At 39.3% G+C, this 25551-nt stretch overlaps 1 protein-coding gene across 4 annotated transcripts in view; it reads left to right on the forward strand.

The window, feature by feature from the left end:
- Positions 1-25551, forward strand: part of ARL15 (ARF like GTPase 15) — a 441334-nt gene that overhangs the window by 124902 nt on the left and 290881 nt on the right. For all 4 annotated transcript variants that reach the window (XM_073014768.1, XM_007972278.3, XM_037994658.2 and 1 more), the window contains one exon: positions 17123-17267. In XM_073014768.1, the coding sequence (XP_072870869.1) occupies positions 17123-17267 (145 nt within the window). The remainder of the gene's footprint in view (positions 1-17122; positions 17268-25551) is intronic.

Here is a 25551-nt window from a genome sequence, read left to right on the forward strand (position 1 = left end):
AATATTATATCACCACCATCACCACCATACATCTTCATGACTCGTTTTCATCTTGTAACACCAAAATTCTATACCCATTGAACAATAACTCTCTGTATCCCCCTCCTTGTTTCCTGGTAACTACCATTCTACATTTGGTCTTTATGACTTTGACTAATTCTGTCTTATGTAAGTAGAGTCAAACTGTGTTTGTCTTTTTTATGGCTGGCTGGCTTATTTAACTTAGTCTTATGTCCTCAGGGTTGAAACATGCTGTAACATGTATCAGAACTTCCTTCTTTTTTATGGCTAATAATCCATTATATGTCTATATCACATTTTGCTTATCCATTTATTTGTTGATGGACATATAGGGTACTTCCGTGCTTTAGCTGTTATGAATGATGTTGCTATGAACATGAGTGTACAAATAACTCTTCCAGATCCTGCTTTCAGTTCTTTTGGGTATATACCCAGACATGGCATTTTTGGATCAGATGATAATTCTACTTTTAATTTTTTGAGGTACTGCCATATTGTTTTTCACAGTTGCTGTATCATTTTACATTCTCCCCAGCAGTGTACAGGGTTCTAATTTCTCCATATCCTTGTCAACACTTGTTATTTTCCATTATTCTGATAGTAGCTGTTATGATTTGAATGTGCATGTCCTCCCCAAAATTCATATGTTGGAACCTAAGACCCAATGTGCTGGTATTAAAAGGTGAGGACTTCAGGAAGTTATTAAGTCTGGGGGCTATGGCCTTATGAATGGGATTAATACCTTTATCCAGTGCTTCCAGAAAACTAGCTAGGCCCTTTTCACCCTTCTGTCTTCTGCCATGTGAAGATGTAGCAGAAGGCCCTCACTAGACACAAAATGCCAGTGCTTTGATCTTGGACTTCCCAGCCTCCAGAACTGTGAGAAAATAAGCTTCTGTTCTTTGTAAATTACGTATTTTGTTATAGCAACAGGAACAGACCAAGATAGTGGCCATCCTAATGGATGTGTTAATAAATGATATCTCACCATAATTTTTTTTTTTTGAGACAACGTCTTACTCTGTCACCCAGACTGGAGTGCAGTGGGGCGATCTTCGCTCACTGCAACCTCCTCCTCCTGGGTTCAAGCAATTCTCCTGCCTCAGCCTCCTGAGTAGCTGGGATTACAGGTGTGCACCACCACGCCTGGCTAATTTTTCTGTATCTTTAGTAGAAATGGGGTTTCACTGTGTTGGTCAGGCTGTTCTCAAACTCCTGACCTCAAGTGATTCACCTGCCTTGCCTCCCAAAGTGCTGGAATTACAGGTGTGAGCCACCACACCTGGCCCTCACTGTAGTTTTGATTTGCATTTTCCTGATGATTAGTGATATTGAGCATCTTTTCATATACTTAATTAGCCTTTTGTATATCTTCTTTGGAGGAATGTCTTTTCAAATTCTTTGTCCATTTTTGAAAAGAGGTTTGTTTTTTTTTTTTTTATTGTTCAGTGTTAGGTGTTCTCTACATATTCTGGACATTGATCTCTTATTACAGATATGATTTACAAATATTTTTTCCCATTCTATGGACTGCCTTTTTACACTATTGACATTTTCTTTTGTTGTACCAAATGTTTTAGTTTTGATAAAGTCCAATTTGCCTATTGTTTCTTTTTTCATCTGTGTCTGTGGTATCATGTCCAACAAATTATTGCCAAATTCAGTCATGAAGCATTTGCCCTATGTTTTTTCTAAGAAAAGACTTTCTATGTTTCTATGTTTTTTATACGTTTAGGTCTTACATTTAGTGCTTTTATTCATTTGGAGTTAACTTTTGTATATGGCATTAGGTAAGGGTCCAACTTTATTCTTTTGCATGTGCATATCCAGTTTTCCTAGCACCATTTGTTGAAAAGACCATTCTTTCCCATTGAGTGGTCTTGTCACCCTTGCCCAAAATCATTTGACCATACATGCAAAGGTTTATTTTGGGGATCTCTATTCTATTTCATTGGTCTATATGTCTGCGTTTATGCTAATAACTTGCTCTTTTTGTTAACGTATGTTTGTTTTGAAATCTGGATATGTGAGTCTAGCTCCAGCTTTGTTCTTTGTTTTCAAGATTGTTTTGTCATTTGTAATTCCATATGAATTTAGGATGGGTTTTTCTATTTCCATAAAAAATTATTTGGATTTTGCTAGGATTGCATTGAATCCCTTTGGTTAGTGTTGACAGATTAACATTATTGTCTTTTGTCTGTGAACATAGGATGTATTTCCATTTATTTGTATCTTTTTAAATTTCTTTCAGCAATGTTTTGTGGCTTTTATTGTACAAGCTTTTCACCTCCTTGGTTAAGTTAGTTCTTAAATGTCTTTTACATGCTATTATAAATGGAATTATTTTCATAATTTCCTTTTCAGGTTGTTAATTATCAGTGTACAGATATGCAACTGACTTTTGGACGTTGACTTTGCCAGTGATATGAACCTATATGTAGAAAACCTTAAAGATTGCACAAAAAAATGGCTAGCTTGAGACATAACCCTTAGGCAAAGAGAAGTTTGCGATTTGTCAGAAATTTAAAATTAATAGGATTAAAAAGAGAGCTGTGGGGTCCTTGTTATGTATTTGCTTTGGAAGCCCTCTAAGAAAATTTCAGGGCAATTGTTTATTCTCACCCTACCGGAATGCCCCCAGATTATGTGACAATGAGGTCTTATTTTAATATGTGCAGAATTTGTTAAGGCTGACATTCTTTGTTTAAGATTTTTACATATCAGAGAATTCTTGCATTTTTCTGGTGACGTCTTATTCCGTTTGTGTAGGTCCCAAGTGAGCCCTGATCCTCTCAGATACATTTTATGTACTCTGTTGGTGATGAATATTTTATCTCTGGCAAATACTGTCTCTAATTTGTCCATGAATAATTCCCTTGAGGACCTTGGTATCCAATATTATTGTAATTATAAAATCAATGTTAAGACTAAAGTCAAAGAGTCATGAGCATGCCCTTTCTTGCTTATGAAGAGCCATGGGGAGATAAGCAGTCTGTTCAGGATGGAGTCATAATTCCTTGTACAGAATATCATAAATTATTTCCACAGATTCACCAAGCAAATGAGGCCTAATGTCCTTTTCTATAAAACACATGCCTTTACCTAATCCTTTACCTCCCACTCCCATTCCCCAACTGCTTTTTCTTAACATGATAGTTTACTGTGAGCTTTCAGGGTTTTTTTTTCCTTTTGGGAAAGCTGAGTTTGTTAGCCAAGGACCTTTAGTTATTTATTGCTAACCATAAATATGATTGCTGTATTTTTTTGTTGCATGTTCCAGATGAGTAGTGTTTTTGTTCTTGTTGTAACAGTTGCTTTACAGTTATGGTGTGATTTGCAAATTGGAAAAGGGAGACTTGAAGGATTGTACCTTACTTAGACAAACATGTTGAAAACCGGAATGGTTTTATTTTAAAAAGAAAGAAAGAAAAGAATGGCTAGTCACACATCCTTAAGGAGTTTATATCTATCTACACTGCTAGTGACAAACAATAGCTCAGACTGTCCCACTGAGTTTTTGTGTTTAATTAACAAAAGCTAGGTGCTACACATGGTTTCAAGTATGTCCTGTTCCATTTTCTCCCATGTAAGATATTGAAGGTGAAAGGAAAGCAAAAATATGCAAGTATGAACTTAAGAACTGCCAGGCATTTGCCTCCTCTACATTCACAGCCAGCCTCATCTTCTTACATGTAATAATTTATCAGTAGGAAAATAAAAAGGGAGAAGGGAGTACATGTAGAATAGGAGAGCTGAGTATTAAATAACAAGTGGGACACTGAGAGGGCAAAATACGTTTGCTCAGGAAAATTCACTCCAGGTTTTCTACCAGCCCTCATCCTGTCCCCTGCCTTGGTTCAGACTGACTCTTAGCCATTCCCAAGACTCTGACACATTCTGTCAGAATCAGTCTGTGGAATTGGAAGATGAATAAATATGTTCTGTTTTATGTCCTTCAGTTGTAGTATTAGATAAGTTCTGCTGTCTGTTGGGCCAGTGGACCAAATGTATAGTTGATACTGGTTTTGGCTGCCCTGCTTTGGACAAAATCCCACAAGAACTTGGAATCAGGGTTCCCTCCTTCCATTGCTGATGGTAGGGGGCAGCAGTTTTTTCCTCAACAACTTAGTAGCCAGGGCCCCAGCATGAGACCCAGCAAGGCTTGGCTGGTTAGATACTCCAGCTCAGTGGCACACCGCACGGGGTTGGAGCCTTCTCATGTCATTCTGGTGGCTGCAGTGGAGTTTGGTGCAGGGTGGCAAGCAGTTAGTGTAAGTGGCAACTCCTAAACTTATAATAGTGTTACCTTGGGATGCCTTGGTTCTTGCTGTTGTTTAGCCTTCTCATCAATTCTGTGAATTATCAGTATACTTCCAATGAATTACTTTTCTGTTATGTGCAATCTGAACCCTGTTTTGTACAAAAGGAAAATGAGGATATCTCTTTTTAAGAAACACTTGGGATGTTCAAGTATCATATTTTCCTGGTAGTTTGAGAACTCCTTTGATAGAGTGAGTGCTTTGTTTGACAAAAAAATAAAAAATAAAAAATAAAAGTCAGTGCTACTGAGACTATTCTAGTAAAGCTCTAGTTAAATGTATAAAGCCCATGGAGCCTGTCTAATATCTTCATGAATCTGTATATGGTACTTGTATACTCTATGTAATTTGGGCTCTAAATTCAAGAAACATAATTTAAGGCATTTGTGCCCATGCTAATTTCAGGGAATAATATAAAGCAAATACTAAAAGCATTAGTAATATAAATTAAGTCCGCATGCTACATTTAATCTTGAAGGGAAACTTTTTTTTTGGTATTTCATGTTCAGTAAGTGATTTGTGGGTGCTGAAAGATCAGTTGACATCTAATAGGTGACCCCACATAGATCTGCCTTTATCTATGTGTTCAGCTTTTGCTCGTGAAGTTTGACAGTAGTCAGAAAGTACCTCTTTAATAAAGCACACCTTTAAATAACTCTCACAGATTCATTCCAGCTTTTCAAGTGAGAAGATGACTTGAACTCCCACTGCTGCCAGCTCAGCTGTGGATCTGAAATATCCAGCTGTGCCCTCTCTGCCTCTCTCATCACCAATAACAGACTTTGCAATCAGAACCTGTCTGGCACGTGTGCTGATGTGTGAGGCGAGATAGCATTTCGCTCACTGTATTGGCTTCTCCGCGCTAGACCATAGTAAACATTTGTCTTTGTCAGCAGTTAAAGCAATGTGACTTGAGGATGTACAGGGATTACGGACACTTCTGCTCTATTATGCTTTTGTCTAGGTCTACATAGAAATTTATATTCAAAGAGAGTTGATTTAACTGGTAGGATAGACCAGTAATCCTTGAAAGTGTGTTTTTAGGGGTTTTCACCTTCAGAGGAAGAAAAAAATCCAATGATTGTCCCACTATATGTCATATTATGACCTTTTAATTGTTGTTGTTATTGCAAACCAAAAGGACTACCTGTATGTCATTAGCCACCATTAGGATTTGGCATATCATATCAGGTCTTTGACCAAATTGATGTTAAAATAAGCCCAAATCCTGAATCATCTTTAATTATCTACTGTGAGAAGAATCCCTAATGTGTGGTCATAAAATTAAGTTTTCTTTGGGAAAACACTATTGTAAGTGAAAAATCTAATATTAGCACTCATGATGATAATAATACCTCTTGATTATTGAGTACTGTGCTGAGCATTTTGTATACAGTACCTTATTTGCTACTCCCAGCAATCCTGTGAGATGATCCCTATTTTCTAGATTAGCTGTCAGTGAAGTAACTTGTCCTAATTGCCATAGGGTTTGATTTCAGGCTTGTCTAACTATGCTTTTAATCATAGCCACGTACATCACTGAGGAGCACATCCGGCCACGTGGCTTGGTCAGATACTCATGGTCCAAAGTTGAATTAAAAGTAGTGCCTGCATTCAAGTGCTCTAAGTCCAGTGGGGGAAGATGGATGGCAAATCAACTGTACTTGACAGAATGATGAGTGTTATGACAGTGAAATAGAAAAGGTACTCAGGGAGTTTGGAGAAGGTCTTCTAAATCAGTCTGAGGGTCACAGAAGTTGTCTTGCAAGAAATAATCATTGAGCTGAATTTTGAAGGATAACTAAGAGCTAGCCAGAGGAAAATACTGAGGAAGGATGTGTAAGCAGAGGGTCAGCCCCTTTGCTGACATAGAGCAGGAAAGAGAATGGATCAGAAACTGCATGGAGGTGCATATGATTGCCTTGAGGGCCATGTGTATGGTGGGAAAAATAATGATTAATATTATTATCAATTAAGTTTTGTGTGTCAAACCATGTTTTAGCTGTTATAGACATTATTTCACGTGGTCCACATAATAACTATTGGACGCCAGAAATGAAGGCAAAGGTCAGATCATAAAGCTCCTTGTCTGCCTGGATAAGGAGTCTGTACTTTATCCCAACAGCTGTGGGTGGCTATAGAAAGGTTTTAAGTCAGGGGAAAAACATAGTATTCTGGAGACTGAATTGAAGTAGGATAAGACCTGAGCTAATGACACCAGTTAGGAGAAAAGATAGTGTGGTTATACAAAGGACTGTGGTGATGTCTTGAACAAAGAAAGGCACTGGGGTCCGGGAGGAATGGGGAAATAGTAGAGGCAAAGTTGGACAGATCCACAGGAACTGGTGACTAGTAGAATATGTGGGACTGAGCTCCATCTTTATGGAGCCTAAAAGGTTGTTAAGAATAGAATAGGATTTCCACTTTTAGGGATTACAAGAAAAATGATTTTGATTTGTTTTCCTTTTTTTTTTTTTTTTTTGTTATAAGCCTTTCTAGCTTCAGTTCCAAAAGCACAAAGAATTGAAAGAATCTGCTTTATTGAGATCTTTCCTCCTAGGGATTTTTGTGGTGATATTTAAATCCATTTGAGGGTCTACTTATGGAACCTAGCGCGCTCTCTCTTTTTTTTTTTTTTTTTTTTTTTTTTTTTTTTTTTTTTTTTAAAGACAGTGTTACTGTTGCCTAGGCTGGAGTGCAGTGGCACAATCATAGCTCCCTGCAGCCTTGAACTCCTGGGCTCAAGCAATCCTCCTGCCTCACCCTCCCCAGGATCTGGGACTACAGGTGCACACCTTCACACTTGGCTAATTTTAAAATTTTTCTTTTGAAGAGATGGAGTCTCGCTATGTTGATCAGGATGGTTTCAAACTCCTGGCCTCAAGTGATCATCCTCCCTTGACCTCCCAAAGTGCTGGGCTTACCAGCATGAGCCACTGTGCCCGGCCACCTAGCTCCTTTTAAATGTTCTCATGTCCTGACCCTTCTCAAGTGTATAAAATACAGAAAATGCCCTTGGTAAGGAATGTTAAAAGTGTTTGTGTATTTTTATGCCCTACTTCCTGTTTAGAAATGTTCTGTTCAGGTAATCACCAAAAAAAGAGATTTGCTGTAAAATGCATTAGTTTCTCATTCACTTTCCTTTAAATTGTATTACTTTGCTCTTTAGGAAAAAGTAGTACATGGTCTGAAACTGACCTAGGTGAGGCCCTGATTTGGAGATGTTTGTGAATGTGGCATATAAAGCTTAGGTCTCGTTACAGACATTCATGCCTGGGTATTTTATTGCTGGTTTTATTGCTTAATTCTGTTATTATAAAAATTGATTTTTTCCCATCAAGCCATTACAATATGAGAATTAGATTTTTTTAAAAAAGAAACATTTATTTTTTTACTTAGTTTCCTTTCCTAGTAAAAGAAAAAAATCCTATTCCTCTGATCTATTTCCAGTGTGAGAAGATGTGAAATTATGCATAGCTGGGAATTATATGAGAATCTTGAATTCATTTCTTTAAATCTAATCATCAGATACATGCCCTAACTTTTAAAACCTCCCTTTTGGTTCATCTTGAATTCCACATACCGAGACTCTTGAAAGCCACTGATCGGGCTGACTGATGCAGACTGGGAGCCACGTGGGCCCCGGGTCTGGTTCAGCGCAGCGGCACTCTCTTCCATTCCAAGTCTCAGATGTCTGCCCCTCTGCAAAGCCGTGAGGCCAATGTCTATAGCTGCTAAGCATGAAATCCCCTGCTTCTGTTTGTTTCTTTTGTTGCCACGAGTTAATAGGGACAGAGACAGGAGACGGCCCAGAACAAAGCAGAAATAATGGAGTATTTCACCCCAAAAAGGAATGTGGATTGAGAAATACAAAGGGTAAGGCAAAGACAGACTTAGTGTCCTGAGGCAGTGTGATGTATTGGCCAGAAGCCTCAGCCCTGGGACAATTCCAGTCCAAAGCCTTCATCTGTGTGCTCCCAGCAGCCCACATGGCTGAAAGGTTTGACCCACCTTCTGTAAAAACAATTTGTTGTTTTTTTTCCCACTAGGGTCTTAAAGGATGACAGGATTTCCACCTCAAAACATAGGTTGCTCTTGGAACATGGAGAAGTCTTCTGTCTGGCAGCCAGGGGCCTCTTCACAGCACTCCCTTGCCCTGTTTATTATTTCTCTTGCTATAGATGCCATTTTGAACTTGTTTGCAAGAACCAGTAGTCACCCTAAGACATCGAAGCATATTTGATTTTTGTTTCTCTTCTTACAACTAGAAAGATAGGATTAGCTGAGAGATTGCATGCTCATTATAGACCTTCTCCTTCACATGCCTTTCTGCACAACCTAGTTTATTCATATATTTTCTCCTATACTCTCCTCCAACATATTTTATTTAGTATTTGCTTATTTATTTTACTTTATTGAGATATAATTTATATACACATATATTTTAAGGTATAACTTATATATGCATATAATTTGAGGCTGTTTCAAAAGAGATTTTTTTCCTTACTGCTATGCTTAGGATTGGAAATCTCTGCAGCTCACATGGGCTTCTCTTTTTTTTCTTTTTTCTTTTTTTCTCAAGACAGTCTCACTGTGTCGCCCAGGCTGGAGAGCAGTGGCATGATCTCATCTCACTGCAACCTTAGTCCCCCAGGTTTAAGCAATTCTCCTGCCTCAGCCTCCTGAGTAGCTGGGACTACAGGCACATACCACCACGCCTGGCTAATTTTTGTATTTTTAGTAGAGACAGGGTCTCACCACGTTGGTCAAGCTGGTCTCGAACTCCTGACCTCAAATGATCCACCTACCTTGGCCTCCCAAAGTGCAGGGATTACGGGCGTGAGCCACCGCACCTGACTGGCTTCTCTTAATACATAAGTTTTGTCCTTTCCAGAGGACAGAAAAGGGTTAAATGAAAGAAGCAAACAGTGTGAAAGAGAGAAGCCAGCAGGACTTTGGTACCCGCTTTTCTTCCATCCCAGTCAATCTCCTCTCCTCTTCCTTCCCTGCTCTCTAATTCAGCAGGGCAAGAACCTTAATGATGCTATTTCTCACCCAACTCCTCTAACTCCAAGAGAGCTGCAGGTCCCTTTTGCCTGGAATGAGAGATACTTTAGCCATAAACCTGCTGGTACAAGTAAAGAAGCAATACAAAGACTTGTATCTTCACCTTCCTTTGCCCGGTGTTTTTCTCTTCAGTTACACAGGCAAACTTACTTAAAGCACTCTTTCACCCCCTCAAAAGAACAGAACACCCCACTTTTGATGCTCTGATCCCTGACTTGAGGGCATGAACCAGGGCTCTGGAGCGGAATAACCCTGGCTCAAACCCTAGCTCTGCCATGAACCCCAGCTCTGCCACTTAATAGCTCTCTGGTACATTTTCTTATCTCTGTGTTGCCCTCTATCTACACAGAATGGATCTAAAGTTTCCTTTGCGTGACATGCCCTTGGAAATTAGAGGCTTATCATTGCAGAAGTTTGGAAAACAGCTCAGGAGCCAGACTGCCAGGGTTTGAATCCTGTTCCACATAGGCAAGTTATGTAACTTCTTTGAGCCTCAGTTTCCTCCTCTTTAAATTGAAATCATATAGTACTTTTTAGGCAATGGATACATTAATACCCATAAGTCACTTATATCTGGTGTTCAATATGGTTTTATTTTTAATTTATGAGGACACCTGTCCCCAGTGTCTCCTACAGAGCTCAAGCAACTCTGACAAATCCTGTAACACATTTTGTAGCGTGTTGTATTTTGTATGGGGTTTACATTTTCAAAAGACAGAGCCATATCTGACAGTTACTGACCTGGAAAATATTTTGTTCTAAATCAAGTCATTTTAGATATTTAAACACTTCTTAATGTTTTACTCATTGAACAATGCTTAGTGTTAGAAAACACGTCTAGAAATTGACTTATTTTTAGAAGCTTTTTTTTTTCTTCATTATGAGAGTTGGAGAAGGGTCAGAATGAATAGCTGCCTCTTTTTGGTTTGGAAGCCAACTGTGTGAGAAATATATCCACTTAAAATTATGGGTGATTTTTCTCTTCCCTTTAGGTACCAACTCATGGATGTTTTGTTAATCTAACAATTATTTATTGAGTGCAGTGCTTGGCCCCACCCTTGGGCCACATAGAAAAAGACCTGGTGAGCTGTCACAGGAGAGCTTGTGTTTCTGTCTGGCGAGACCAGTATTGAAATGAGAAGGAAACAGTGTGGGGCTTGGGTAGTGTGGCTGTGGGGAGGTCCCGAAGCCGACTGAAGAAAAGTTTCCAGCAACTATACAGAGCTTCAATCAAATTGAAATCATGCTCAGAATAAAATCATGTATTCATGATGAAAAACAGAGCATCAATTGAAACAAATGCCATGTCCCAAAGGGCTGGGAATTTAGCGAAACAGGATGGTAGGAAATACTGGCAATGCAGGGGCCAGTGCCAAAGTGGGAGGATTTTGAGCTAGATTCTCATCTAGGAACACATATTTGTAGGACAACTTTGCTGCTCTGTTTTGGTGCCTGGCCACCCCTTGGTAGCTATAAAATTAAGCTTTTTGAACCTATAATAGGACCAAGAATGGATATGCCTTTGCGTCTATGTGCATGTTTCTATCAGCCAGTGAATCTTAGAAAAGAATACATGTGGCATAGTATTAACTGTAGTGCTAGTGTGTGTACAGGACCAAGAAGTGGAAGAAAAGATTATTTCTCTGTGAGAAAATTGAAGACTTCTCAGAGGAGGTGCCCTTTAAACAGAACTTTGAGTAGGAGTTCGCCAAGTAGGAAAATAGGGAGGAACTTTTATTCTGTGTGCACAGGAACAGGGTGGCATAGAAACGTTAAGTGCTCAGATCATATGAAGGAATAGTGGTGATTTGGAGGGTAGCTGGAGTCCTTAAGGTAGAAATATAGAGGAAAATGAAATGTACAATTAAATGCTTAATTAGTGCTTTGCAATGTCGACATGAGCGGTTATTCATCAAGTACCAATTGTGTAGAGTGCTCTGCTAGACCTACCAAATGTCTGGCACTGTTCGGGAAATAAATACCTTCTTTCTGTTCCCAACACAAATGGGGACATTTTAAGATCATCTTGCTGTCTTAGTGCTAGGTCATCACACTGAAATGCAAGTCCTTATTTTACTCTAGTAATTTTATCGTTTGCTTTCATTTCTTTCCAATATTTGTAGTCACCTTCCTTTTTAAGCATATATTTCTAAGGGGTTTGCCTCTGCTTTTAAGCTAATCCATTATTTCAGCTGTTGATTATATGATTATATGATTTGTCCAAAGTCGACGATATAGTCACTTATTACTGGTGATTCTGGTCTTTGCCCTCTCTCAAGACCTAGGCACATCGTTTCTTCAAATACAGCACTAGAAGTTTGTGGGTACACAGAATGGGGAAACATCCTGTGCCCTGACATAATATGGTAGATACACTGGGTTCTTTTAAAAAAGACCTAGTCATGACTGTCCCCGTGTGAAAAGGCCTGTGAGCTGAAGCAGTCTAGGCAATGGAGACCATGACCTTGGTCGGTCCCCCAGAGGGTATACTTATATTCAGACTGGCTCTGTTCTGTATTTGCTGCTACCAGGGGATTGGGGACAGGTGGTGTGTGTTTAGTGTCTTGGGCTGAACTGGGATAGAACGGAGCATGTGGAGGCTGCTGTGGGCTATTGGAAGTACTACAGTCTGGGCTGTATATTGGGCGTCCAGGCCCTTGTCTAAGGAAGCTAACTATCACCTAAGATACCTTGGGAAAATGAACATCGTGATGAGCAGTTATTTACCCATATAGTGCCTTTCTTAGTAGCATAATGTATTGCACCCAGGCCTCATAACATCCTCCTGAAGAAAGGAAGTGGCAGAGAGTGTTAAAACGTTACTGGTTAATCATGGGGAAACTGAAGCATGGATAGGTTTATGAGGCTTGAGCAGAGTTACACAATGCCTTAGTGTCTGGCCTGGGAATGAGGCCTGAGTTTGCCGCTTGCTGTCAGGGCTGCCGACAGCATTGTGTTTTGCTTTGTATGACAGTGAAAAGGGCTTACTCTTAACAATGCAAGAGCTGCTGTAGGAGACACATACAATGAACTTTGGTACAGTATAGTCTAGAGGCCAAAATGAGTAATTTTAAGTACATTGACTATAGGATCCAAAGCTTCATTAAGTTTTAAAACAAAAAACAAATGAAAACTCTTTACAGTTTTTAGGAACTGACTCAGAAAACATGACTATTCCTTCCCCATTGGAAGTAGCATACTCTTAAAAGTTTTATCTTGTTGACTCAAAATCTGACGCTATTCCTGTTACCCATAGGATGATTTATTCCGTCATTTCAAATACATGTTGATTTCTAAGAGTCTGTGATTTATTTAGAAGATTTTGCCTTGTAATAACTATCAATCTAGATTTTAAGTTCCATAGCCTGTGGTTTTGTGGAGAGGCTTTTGTTTTATTCAGTTTTGGTTTGGGTTCTTATAGAACAACTGAAACTACAGAGCCTGGACTTTGAGAAAGAGCTTGGGGAGGTGCAGGGGGAGATGTCACGTTGGATGTCTTTATGACATTCAGTTATATGATTGAAACCATGGGACTGGAGATGACATCACTGGTGAGAATATAAAAAGGGAAGAGAGGCCGGACTCAGTGGCTCATGCCTGTAATCTCAGCACTTTGGGAAGCTGAGGTGAGTGGATCGCCTGAGCTCAGGAGTTGGAGAGCAGCCTGAGCAACATGGTGAAACCCCATCTCTACAAATACAAAAATTAGTTGGGTGCGGTGGTGCACACTTGTAATCCCAGCTACTCAGGAGGCTGAGGTGGGAGGATTGCTTGAGCCTGGGATTTAGAGGTTGCAGTGAGTGGAGATTGCTCCACTGCACTCCGTCCTGGCTGACAGAGAGAGATCGTTTTGAGAAAAAGAGAAGAGAAGGCTGGGCGTGGTGGCTCACGCCTGTAATCCCAGCACTTTAGGAGGCTGAGGTGGGTGGATCCCCTGAGGTCGGGAGTTTGAGACCAGCCAGGCCAACATGGTGAAACCCCGTCTCTACTAAAAATACAAAAATTAGCCAGGCGTTGTGGCGCATACCTGTAATCCCAGCTACTCAGGAAGCTGAGGCATGAGAATCAGTTGAACCCGGGAGGTGGAGGTTGCTGTGAGCTGAGATTGTGCCATTGTACTCCAGCCTAGGCACCGGTCAACAAGAGCAAAACTCCATCTGGAAAAAAGAAAAAAAGAGAAGAGAAAAGACAGTGGAGTAGAATATCACTGATATCATTATGAAATCATCTTTTATGTCAGAAGTGCCTTAGGTGATCTACAATAAACAGGTGAAATAGAATGGAGTTGGCTACAAAGTTTTTATACTCTGGATTTTAAAAAGAACATGAAGATGAAATTCTGGAGTGTTTGGCAAAAATATGAGTGATAATGACATGAATAATTTAAGCAGGATGCTCTAGCAATCAGTCACATACAGTTTCATTCGATATTTTAAGATTTATGATAGTCAGGCCAGACCTCCTCCAGGAGATAGTCCAGAGGAAGGAGCTGAGTGAGAATGAGGGCCTCTGGAGCAGGAATGGTATCTCTTCTCCTTGAACCCCAAACAAGACCAAAGCAGCCCAGTAAAAGAAACTGTGTGACTAGTTTTATTGTTTGTCCTAATTGAATGTGGAAGACCTTTTCTAAGTCTGAACAGCTGCTAGCCAGTGGCCATCTTTGAGGGAACAGATACATACATAAATAAACCTATCTCTGAGAAAAACTCTCATGCTGAGTCTGGGAGACAGACTTTATAAAAAAGCTTGTAAAAGTCAGACAGTATCAGCCAGCCTTCATATGAATCCACAACACGATGTGTTGGCGTCTAGAATGCTCTTAGTAGTTATGGTCATTAATCTTGTGGGAGAGGGTGTGCTGGAACTAAAGGAAGGTCAGAGAAGAACATCTCATAGGATGAAGACAGACTGAAATAAGTAGGACTCCTCAGGCTTGAAAAGACTGAGAGGAAATACAATTAACGTGAATAAACCCACGAAGAATATGGGTCATAGAACTGTTTACCAGAAGCAGGCAGAACCTCTTGAAAATGGAGGAAAAGTGAATCTAGGACAAAAAGAAGCTCTAATTTACCAAGAAAGTTGATCGTGTACACCAAAACCACTATTTAGGGAACTAGGCTAACTAATGGCATTGAAGTAAAGTGAAAAAGTCAAGGGTTTCTAATTTTGACATTATTTTCTTGAAGCGTGGAGGGCCCAGAGAGCATAGATCAAGCATCCTATTAGTCTCTCTGTTTTCTTTATTCTTTGCTTAGGTAAAATTTAAGTGTCGTTCATTCTTCATTCAACAATTATCTGCTGAGGGTAGATTCTGTGCCATGTTCTCTGCTAGACACTGGGGGTACTGAGATGAAGGGGGACAGACATGGTTCTTACAGGCTGGTGACTAATAAGAAACGACAATTGTCTGTGTAATGAATTTACAAAAGCCCTGTGGAGCTTGACGTGAATTGCTAACGCAATCTTAGGATTGGAGGAGACTGCCCTGAGGACTGGATGATTAAGTTGAGACCTAAAATTGATGAGGTGTTGGCTAAGTCCAGAATAGGGGAAAGAGGGAACCGCATATTAGATGCCTCAATTGAGGTAAGAGAGGGAATGGTTGGAGGATCTAGGGGAGTGAGGGCAATGAGGCTTGTGAGCTTGGCTGGAGCATATCATGGAGTGTGGTGTAGACCATGGTAAGGATTTGGGTTGGAGAGCTGGGCAAAGTCACTGGGATGGCTTAAGCATGTATGGTCAGATTTTCTGTTTATAAGCAATCCAGTGGCTGCAGTGTGGAGAATAGGGGGCACAAGTGCAAATATACTGGACCTAGTGGGAGGATATTGATGTTGTCCAGGTGATGATGGCCTGGGCTGGACAGAAGTGGACAGATCCTAGAGCTACTTCAAAGGTCATATGAACTGGATTTGTTGATTAGATGTGAGAAATGAGGGAGAGAGATAATCAAGCTTCATTTACGAGAGTATGACAGCCAATTAGGATTCAGATTTTATCTAAGTGAGATGAATCAACAGACTTTTTTATAGGTCTCTTCTCTCATGATCTCCAGATGACCCAGAAGTGAGTAGATCTGCCTTCTTTCCTCCCTGTTTCTTCCTTTCCCTCTTTCTCTCATGAATCATTCAGGGTCTAAATGTTTCAGGCTCTATAAGCTGGCACATCGTTGGCCCCTATGGATAAGTAGAAAGATCAAAAGCTGCATGAATGATACCCTGTCTCCCAAATCCTCTTGGCTTCCTTCCTTCCTTCCTTCCTTCCTTCCTTCCTTCCTTCCTTCCTTCCTTCCTTCCTTCCTTCCTTCCTTCCTTCCTTCCTTCCTTCCTTCCTTCCTTCCTTCCTTCCTTCCTCCTTTCCTTTCCTTTCCTTTCCTTCCTTTCCTTTCCTTTCCTTTCCTTCCTTTGTTTCTTTCCTTGCTTTCCTTGCTTTTTCTGAGATGGAGTCTCACTCTTGTTGCCCACGCTGGAGTGCAGTGGTGTGACCTTGGCTCACTGCAACCTCTGCCACCCAGATTCAAGTGATTCTCCTGCCTCAGTCCCCTGAGTAGCTGGGATTACAGGCGCCTGCCACCATGCCTGGCTAATTTTTTTTTTTTTTGTATTTTTAGTACAGACGCGGTTTTACCACATTGGCCAGACTGGTCCTAAAGTGCTGGTATTACAGGCGTGAGCCACCGTGCCTGGCCCAGATCCCCTTGTCTTTAACTCTTGCAGAGCAAACAGGTTTGTGCAGTGCACAAACTATACTACAGTTCATAGTACCCTGGTTGGTTGACCTGAAACAGAATTTAACAAAGGCCAGAAAGGCAATGGTATATACAGAGACTGTATTTAATGACTTTAAAAATCTTTGTATTTTGAAATAATATCAGTAGTAAGACCAGAACAAGGAATTTTCCTCTATTCTCTTCACTCAGCATCACTAGTCATTAACATTTTGCCATGTTGACTTTATCACTCTCCTCACCAGATAAAGATGGAGTTGGAGATTTAGAATTTTTCTGAGCCAGTTAATTTTGGACATCAAGACCCTTCACCTCTAAATACTTAGAGGTATTATAAATAATTAGAATATTTTCTCAGAACAATGATTTTTCTTACATAACCACAGTACATTGATTACATTCAGGAAATTTAACCTTATACAGTACTCTTATCTAATATGCAGTCTATATTCAGTGTTCACTTATTGTCTCAATAATGTCATTTATGGCTTTTTTTTTTTTCTTCTTGATCTAGGATCCAGTCCAAGATGTACTGCATTTTTATTATGTCTTTTTAGTCTTCTTTAACGTGGAACAGTTCCTCAGTCTTTCTTTGACTTTTAAGACATTGGTATTTTGGAGGAGAACAGCCCAGTTGCCTTATGGAATACTCCTTAGATTGGCTTTATCTGGTTTCCTCATGCTTAGATTCAGATTGTGTGGTTTTGGCAGGAAAGCTGTGGGATGATGTCATGCTTTTTGCAGTGCACCTGCCATAGCAGGAAGGCAGCCATGAAGTAGAAAAACATTTCATAACTAAGGATGTTAACTTTGATCACTTGGCTAGAGTGGTGTCTCTAGGTTTCACTGTTCTAAAGTTACCATTTTCTTCCTTATAGGTAATAGTTTATTCAATTACTTTTTAATACTTAGTCATTGTAAATGTGACTAAGGTTTATTTCCACACTCTCATTTAAAGGAACATTTCCCCCCCTTCTTTTGGCAGTGTTTTAGAGCACTTTGCTGCAAGGGACCACCACCTGCACGACCAGAATATGACCTGGTTTGCATAGGCCTCACAGGCTCTGGCAAAACCAGTCTGTTATCCAAACTCTGCAGTGAAAGCCCCGAGAACGTCGTGTCGACCACAGGTGGGTACTGTGCTGGGATTCTGTCCCTTCTTCTTTCTCATCCCAAGATGTCCTGGTTTCCTGTGCAATTTATGTGGTTCCTCCCCTCCCTTCTACTTATAGTTTAATGCTTTAGTCAGTTTATTAATTTTAAACACTATCTCTTTTTCAAAAAAGATTTGAAATGGATTTAATAGCATTAAACTGCTGTATCTTGCATCCCTCTAGCAGCTCATTTCAGTGGCACTAAATAAATGAAGCTTGGGAAAATATTAATACAAATGAATCCTGAAATCTGGAACTCTGATATATGACAAAATGGATTCATCTTGGGTCCGTGGAGTACTTTCCTTCCTTGAAGTGTCACTCCAGCCTATGTTTCTTGGCCACACACTCCCTGAACAGTAAACTGAATTTTCTTCCCTCATCATTTTTCACCTGGAGGAAAGTCAGTGCAAGAGATTATCCATCAGCCTTTCCCTATTGCTTCCTGATGGAGCCAAGCAAAGTCAGTCTAGGGCACTGGTTCTCAATCAGGGGAGATTATGCCTCTAAGGGGGACATTTTGGAGACATTTGTGGGCAGGGGTATTACTGGCTTCTGGTGGATAGAGGCCAGTGGTGCTACTAAACATCCTACAATGCACAGGGTAGCCCCCAAAGAAAAGAGTTATCAGGCCCAAAATGTTTTCGGTGTCAAGTTATTAGTGAGAAATCCTGGCTAGGGTTTTTTTTTTTTTTTTTCACTTACCAAGTGTGTCCTCTTTCTCTTCTGACAATGAAGAAGGAAAGAAGAGTATAAGTTAGAGGAAATAATGGAAGAACAGTTGTAAGAGATGGAGAACAGAGCTGCTGTGCAGAGAGAGCTGATAAGGAAGGAGAAGGGTGAGACGTTGTCTGGAAAGTTGAAAAGCTTGTTCATCAGCCAGCTTATTTTGAGCATCTACTATGTGCTAGGTTCAGTGTTAGACATGAGATAAGCAATGATTTCAGCATTCCAGGAGTCTCAGTGTACTGGCTGCATAAACATTAGGTTCATATCCAGAAATCGACGGGGCGTGGAAGGAAGGGGCATGACAGTGTTGCCTGGACCTGGGGAAGGGAAGGATGCATGATATGGTTTGCTACGTTAGATTTGAAGTTGATAAGTAGGTCTGGTGCAAGAAACAAGGTGAGGGGGTGAAAAAGAAAGAGGACTTAGGAGCAGAGGGGCAGTGTGAAGACAAGGAGTGTGAAACAGGTTGGCAACCCCTAGAAACTGCATTTCTGTGTGGCTGCAGTGTATGTTTAATAGAGTGCCAGGAGACAAATTGTATTCAGTGGTGGCTGACTCTTAGCAGACCTTTCATACTGTGCTCAGGAGTTTGGGCTTTCTGTGTAGATAGTGCAGAGACATCAGACTGTTTTAAGCAAGGAAACTACATGATCAGATGTCCATTTGAGAAGAATCAAACTGGCCATGATGTGGAGGCTAAATTGTGAGTAGTACAGTTAGAGGCGGAGTCAGAAGATTACTGAGATGGTGTGACTGAGATGATGAAGGCCTTGGCTGAGGCAGTTACAGGGGGAGGAAGAGGAAGGAATAGGTAGGATACATATTTGAGGGCTAGAATTGACAAAGCCTAGTGCAGTTGAGTTCAGAGAGTGAGAGTGAGAAAGCCATGGCTGTCTCAATTCCTGGCTTAGGTGATGATTGGATGATGGAATTATTAATTAGGATTTCCTACAAAAAGTAGAAAGGATATTGTTGATCAAGAACCTTACTTCAGTTCAGGTCAGCCTTTGCCAGCAAGTAAGCTAGAAAAAAAGTGCAGGTTTTGAGAACTTTTCCGATTTTAGAATTGAGATGAGAAACTGTGGAGCTGTTAAAGGAATGAGACATCGCTTGGTTTTAGGATGAGGGAAAGAATAAGGGGATTGTAATGAGTAGAGAGATCCCAGAGAGGATTAGCAGAGCTCATGTATAGCCTCTTTGCAGGAAGCTGTTTCTGACTACCTTCTTTTCTCCTTGGACAGAACTGAGTACTCCTTCCTCTTCCCACTAGGCGTTGTCTGTATTTCTCCCAGTTAGTGCCTGTAGCACTGCTTTGTGTACATGCCCATCTCCCCATCTTGGGTTAGAATCTCCTAAGGGCGGATAGAGCATTGTATGGGTATTATATACCCAGAGTCTGGCACAAGGTTTGAGCATGGATACAGATGTCTGTTAAATTAATAAGCAAATGAAAGTAAATTGAATCTATATAGTCCTCTGTCAGCCTTATAACAGCGCTTATATGACAGGTAGGAATCTTTTTCTATATTCTGTTTCTAAATTACCTGAAGATCAAAGGTATGATGACATGGCTATTGTTATACAGCTAGAGATAGGATGCCAGTTCAGGTGTTCACGTGAAGTTTAATGGTATCCAAGGTTTAGGATTTCTGATGGAAGTATGTACTTTATTGGTTGTTTGTAAAACTGTGAATATCTTTTGACTAATGTGCAATGAAGTTCTATAAACCTTATTAGCTTAATTCTTTTCAAGAAAAATAGCTTCTAAAATATGTGTAAGAGTAACGCAAAGTATGCTTTTCTTCACTTACCAGAGTTATCTTTCAGCACTATGGCTGGAGGAGCAGTTTCGAATTATAGTGTAAAAGATTGTCTGTATATAATTTTATTACTTGTAAGTTATGTTTTGTATTTGTTTTTATTACATTTTTTAATAATATGTTTTACCAGAATCATTGTGTGCTAGTTGATTTTCTGATTAATTAGTTATTAGATTGGCTAATTTTTTGGATATCAAGCTTCTTTGAGTGGTCATTGTTCTGAACCTGGCATAATGTCTTTTTGGAGGCCTCCTTGGAGGAAGCTGCCATCAAGAAGTTTACACCCAGGTTAGGTAGATAAGTTGTGTATTGATAAAAACAGTTCACATATATTGCTTATTTAATATACGCCAGGCTCTGTGCTAAGACAGAATGTGATATATGGTATACTTAATGGTGTAAATATGAAAGTTAAAAGAGGAGAGTGATCATTTCTAATCTGAAGGGTCAAATAAAGCTCATAGTTAAGGTTACATTTGAGTAGGGTCTCATATGATGGGTAAGATCTAAGCAGAGAGGAATGGGGTGAGGAGAGTTGGGGATAGAAAGCATAAGTGTATTCAGAGAAAGATTAGTGGTCTTACTGAGTTAAGGCACAGCATGCAGAGATTTAAGGTATGTTGGGATCTAAGGCCAGAGACTAGAGAAGCTGTTGGGGGAGACCCGTTAGATGTAGAGGTGATCCAGCAGGGACAATACTTGTGGGGATGTTACTGCTACTGTAAAAGTGACAGTTATGCTGGGTATTCGAGAGGAAAGGAAGATAAAACAATCAAATATGAGTCAAGTTTATAGCTTTGTGTTTTGGTGAATTGTTAAAAAAAAAATAGGGAGAACATGACAGAGTTTTAAGATAAAAATAATGAGTTTAGTTTGGGGCATGCTAATTTTGAGGTTTGACAGGACATCCAGCAATGATCCAAATGCTAAAAGACAAGCAGGCTAGAGAGATTTTGGAGATAGAGAGATTTGAGAGACAACTCAGTCGTGGATTTGGATGAGATTGTCCAGGGGTAATGGGTAGAAAGCGGAAGAAAGGTGCTAAGCACCAATTATATTTTGTTAATTCATTCCACATTTCACTGAATGCCTGTTATGTGACTGACACTGATTTAAGAACTGAGGATATATCAGTTAACAAAATATACACACAACCCTGCTGTTTGGAGCTTACGTTACAGCATCTGCTTTTGATAAGGAATATAAGTCAGACAGTTCTATATAATATCCTTTAAGTCAAATATGGGCAAGAAATCAAAAGAACCAGTCAAATAAGGTAAACATACGTCTAAAGTCTGAGAAAGGTCATTGGATGTGGTGACAATGTGCTAATTAATAACCAATGGTAGAAACAGCTTCATTGGAGTATTGAAGTGGAAACCAACCTGAGAAACGAGGGGATGAAGAGCAAGCAAAGGAATTGAGGGGTAGACCATGATTTTCACTCCTTAACTCTTTGGAATATAGACAGTTCTTTCAAGAAGGTGGACATAAAAAGAGAAAATAGTGCTAAGAGAATTTATTTCTATAAGAGAAGGTCTCACGAGCATGCTAGTAGTCAAGAGGTTTAGAGTGGTCATCAGGGGAAAAGGCGAGACTGAAGATGCTCAAGAGAAGGCAGTGAGCCCAAGAACGCCTGAGGACTTGTTGTTCTGCTAAGACAGAATAACTGGAACTGGTTTACTCTCCATCTAAAAGAAGAAGAAGAAGAACAACAACCAGCTCATGAAATATACAAAACAACAATTTTCAAGCCAGTAAATACAGTTATCCTTGAGAGATGAGAAACAAATGAAATGTGCGCTGTGATTGTCCCAGCTTAATGTCTTGAGAGTTTCCAGGCTGTGGCACAGTTCCAGAGGGAACTGAGGTGGTGCTCAGTGAACTCCCTGCATTGAAGAGATGAAGCTGAGAGCCAGGGGAGACCAAGATGGCTAAGGTCCATAGAATCGAGTACTAGAGAAAAGAGTTGTAGAGAGAGAGAACACTAGAGATTTTCAGAGGGTCTCCTTGAGTATCCAGGAAAATATTCAATCCATGCATTTGAGGAAACTTCCCAAGGCCAGGGCAAGAACCATCTTAAAGGACTAGAGGAAACAGCGGTTGGTGTTCACACAGGGCTGAAAACTATGCCTGTAATCACCAGATGGACTGGAAAACTTATAACTCACCAGGAACTGGGTAGAGTACTTGGCAAGGTCAGCCGTAAGTGGTGTTCTACTCTGGACTCACATGACAGATAATATTAGTAAGTCCCAAAACCTCAGATGGTTGTCTAGTAATGGTAATGCATCTCAGTACAAAGCTGTATAGGATTTAAAGAAAAAATATTCATCACTCAACAAGGTAAAATTCACAATGTGTGACAGTCAGTCAAAGATTATCAGGCATGGGAAGAGGCCAGAAATCATGATTCATAATGAGAATAATCATCGAATTGGAACTGACCCAGAACTGATATAAATATTAGAAGTAGCAAAGGGGGTCATTAAAACTGTTATTATCACTGTATTGTATATGTTCGTAGAGACAATCTGAGAGAGAAAAAAATGCAAAGAGCATCCAGTGAGCTGTGGGACAACTTTAAACCTAAGCTAGGGTAATTTGAGTCCATAAAGGTGAGTGGAAAGGGACAGAAAAAATATTTGAAGAAATAATAGCTGAAACGTTGTCAAACATGAAGAAAACTCTACACCTACAGATGCAAGAAGCTCATTGAACCCCAAACAAAAGGAACATGAGCAAAGCTGGGCACAGTGACTCATACTTGTAATTCCAATACTTTGGGAAGCTGAGGTGGAAGGATCACTTGAGGCCAGAAATTTGACACCAGCTTGGTCAACATAGTAAGACCCCCATCTCTACAAAAAAATATAAATAAATAAATTAGTTGCACATGTTGTTGTTCGCCTGTAGTCCCAGCTACTTGTGAGGCAGAAGTAGGAGGATTGCTTGAGCCCAGGAGTTTGAGGCTGCAATGAGCTGTGATCACACTGCTTTACTCCAGCCTGTGTGACAGAGAGAGAGACCCCATCTCTTGGGGGAAAAAAAGAGAGAGAGAGAAAGAAACATGAATATAACTCTACCAAGGCACATCATAATAAAATTGTTCCAAATCAGTGATAAAGAATATGGATGTTTAATTTTATGTATAATTGGCTAGGTCCCAGGGCCCAAATATATAGTCAAACATTAGACTGGATGTTTCTATAAGGGTCGTTTGGGATGAAATTAATACTTAAATCTGCGGATTTTGACAGATTGCCCTCCATAATGTGGTTTGGCCTCATCCAGCTAGTTGAAGGCCTGAATAGAATAAAAGACTTGCGGCCGGGCGCGGTGGCTCAAGCCTGTAATCCCAGCACTTTGGGAGGCCGAGACGGGCGGATCACGAGGTCAGGAGATCGAGACCATCCTGGCTAACACGGCGAAACCCCGTCTCTACTAAAAAAAAAAAAAATACAAAAAACTAGCCTGGCAAGGTGGCGGGCGCCTGTAGTTCCAGCTACTCGGGAGGCTGAGGCAAGAGAAAGGCGTAAATCCGGGAGGCGGAGCTTGCAGAGAGCTGAGATCCGGCCACTGCACTCCAGCCCGGGCGACAGAGCCAGACTCCGTCTCAAAAAAATAAATAAATAAATAAATAAATAAAAAAATAAAAGACTTGCCTCCCTGGAACAAGAGGGAATTCTTTAGTAAATGACCTTTGGACTTGAACTGCATATTGATTCTTTCCTGGATCTCCAGCCTGCAAACCCAAGCTTCAGATTTTGGATTTACAGCAACTGTAATTGTGTGAGCCAATTTCTTAAAGTATTTCTCTGTCTTTCTCTCTCTCTCTCTGTGTATATATGTGTATATATTATGTATATATTATATATATTATATATTATATATAGATAGATATAAATATATATCATATATAGATATGATATATATTTAGCTCTATAAATCTCTCTATATAGAATATCTATATATAAATATATCATATATAGAGATATAAATATATCATATATAAATATATATCTCTCTATATATCTATATATGATATATATTTATATCTATACATGCACCTATATGTACATATAAATATACATATAAACACACATCCTTTTGTTTTTTTTTTCTCTTGAGAACAAAGTAGTACAAAGAAAATACCTTAAAAGCAGATAAAAGATGTTACATGAGTAAGAATTAAAAAAAGGTATAAGGAAAGTTTATACCACTAAATGGAAAAATGCAGGTAAGAAGACATTGGAGCAGCATCCGAAAGGGAAAAAACTGTCAACTAATATCCAGCAAAAGTCTCTTTTAAAAAGAAAGTAAAAATAAAGACTTTTTCAGATATACAAAATCTGAAGGAATTTATTGCTAGCAGACAAGCATTATAAGAAATGTTAAAGGAAGTCCTTGAGTCAGGGAAAAAATGATACCAGATGGAAATCTGGATCTATATAAAAGAATAAAGAGTGGCAGAAATGCAAATTATATGGATAATTATATAAGATTTACTTCTTATTATTTAAATATCTTTAAGTGGTATCTCTTTAAACAACGGTAATAACCACATATTATGGGGTGAACAACATGTAAAAGTAAAATGCCTGAGAAAAATAGCATAGAGGCCATGGGGACAAAGGGAAGTACAATATTGGAAGATTCTTATACTATATGTGAAGTTGTATACTAACACTTGAAGGTAGACTGATTAAAGATGTACTATAAACCCCAAAGTAACCACTAAAATAGCAAAACAAAGAATGAGAACGAAAAAAGCAACAAATGAGATGAAATAGAAGTATTGAAAACAATCCAAAAGAAGGCAGAAAAATAAGAAAAGGGGAATAAGAATAGATGAAACAAATAGGAAACAAGTAGAAAGGTGATACAGTCAAACCTAAACATCAATAATAGTATTAAATATAAATGATCTAGACTCCTTAATTAAGAGACAGAGATTGATATAATAGATTTTATTTTAAAAACCAAGCTGCAACCAAATATTGACTTTAAGAATCAAACTTTAAGTATAAAGACACAAATAGGTTAAATATAAAAAGGTGGAAAAAGATACATCATGCTAATACTAGTCAGAAAAAAGCTGGGGTAGCTATGTTAATATTGGACAACGTAGATTTCAGAGCAATGAATAAGGCTTGGGATAAAGAAGTTCATGATGAAGGGATCATTTAATCAAGAGACTGTAATAGTAGTATACATTTATGTACTTAACAGAGCTTAAAAATATGTGAAACAAAAAAAAAAAGATAGAACTGCAGAAAGAAATGGACAAAGCCACAGTTACAATCAGCGACTTCAATTTCTCTCAATAATTTATACATCATGTGGGAAGAAAATCAGCCAGTACATAGTAGACTTCAACAACATTGAAGTTGATTAACATTTTATAAAGTACTCCACCCAGCAACAGAAGACATTCTTTTCAAGTACACATAGACTATTTGCCAAATTAGGCCATAACCTGGTTTATGAAAACAAGTCTAAATAAGTTTAAGTGGCTTCAAGTTATGTCCAATATGTTCTCAGACCACAATAGATTTGCATTAAAAATCAATAACAAGAAGAAAAAAAATTCTCCAGTATTTGGAAACTCACTTACTTCTAAATGACCCATGAATCAAAGAAGGTATTAAAAGAGAAATTATAAAGGATTTTGCACTGAATGACAATGCAACATATTAGAATTTGTGGTG

Source organism: Chlorocebus sabaeus, chromosome 4, assembly GCF_047675955.1.
Source record: "Chlorocebus sabaeus isolate Y175 chromosome 4, mChlSab1.0.hap1, whole genome shotgun sequence".
NCBI classification, from domain to species: Eukaryota; Metazoa; Chordata; class Mammalia; order Primates; family Cercopithecidae; genus Chlorocebus; species Chlorocebus sabaeus.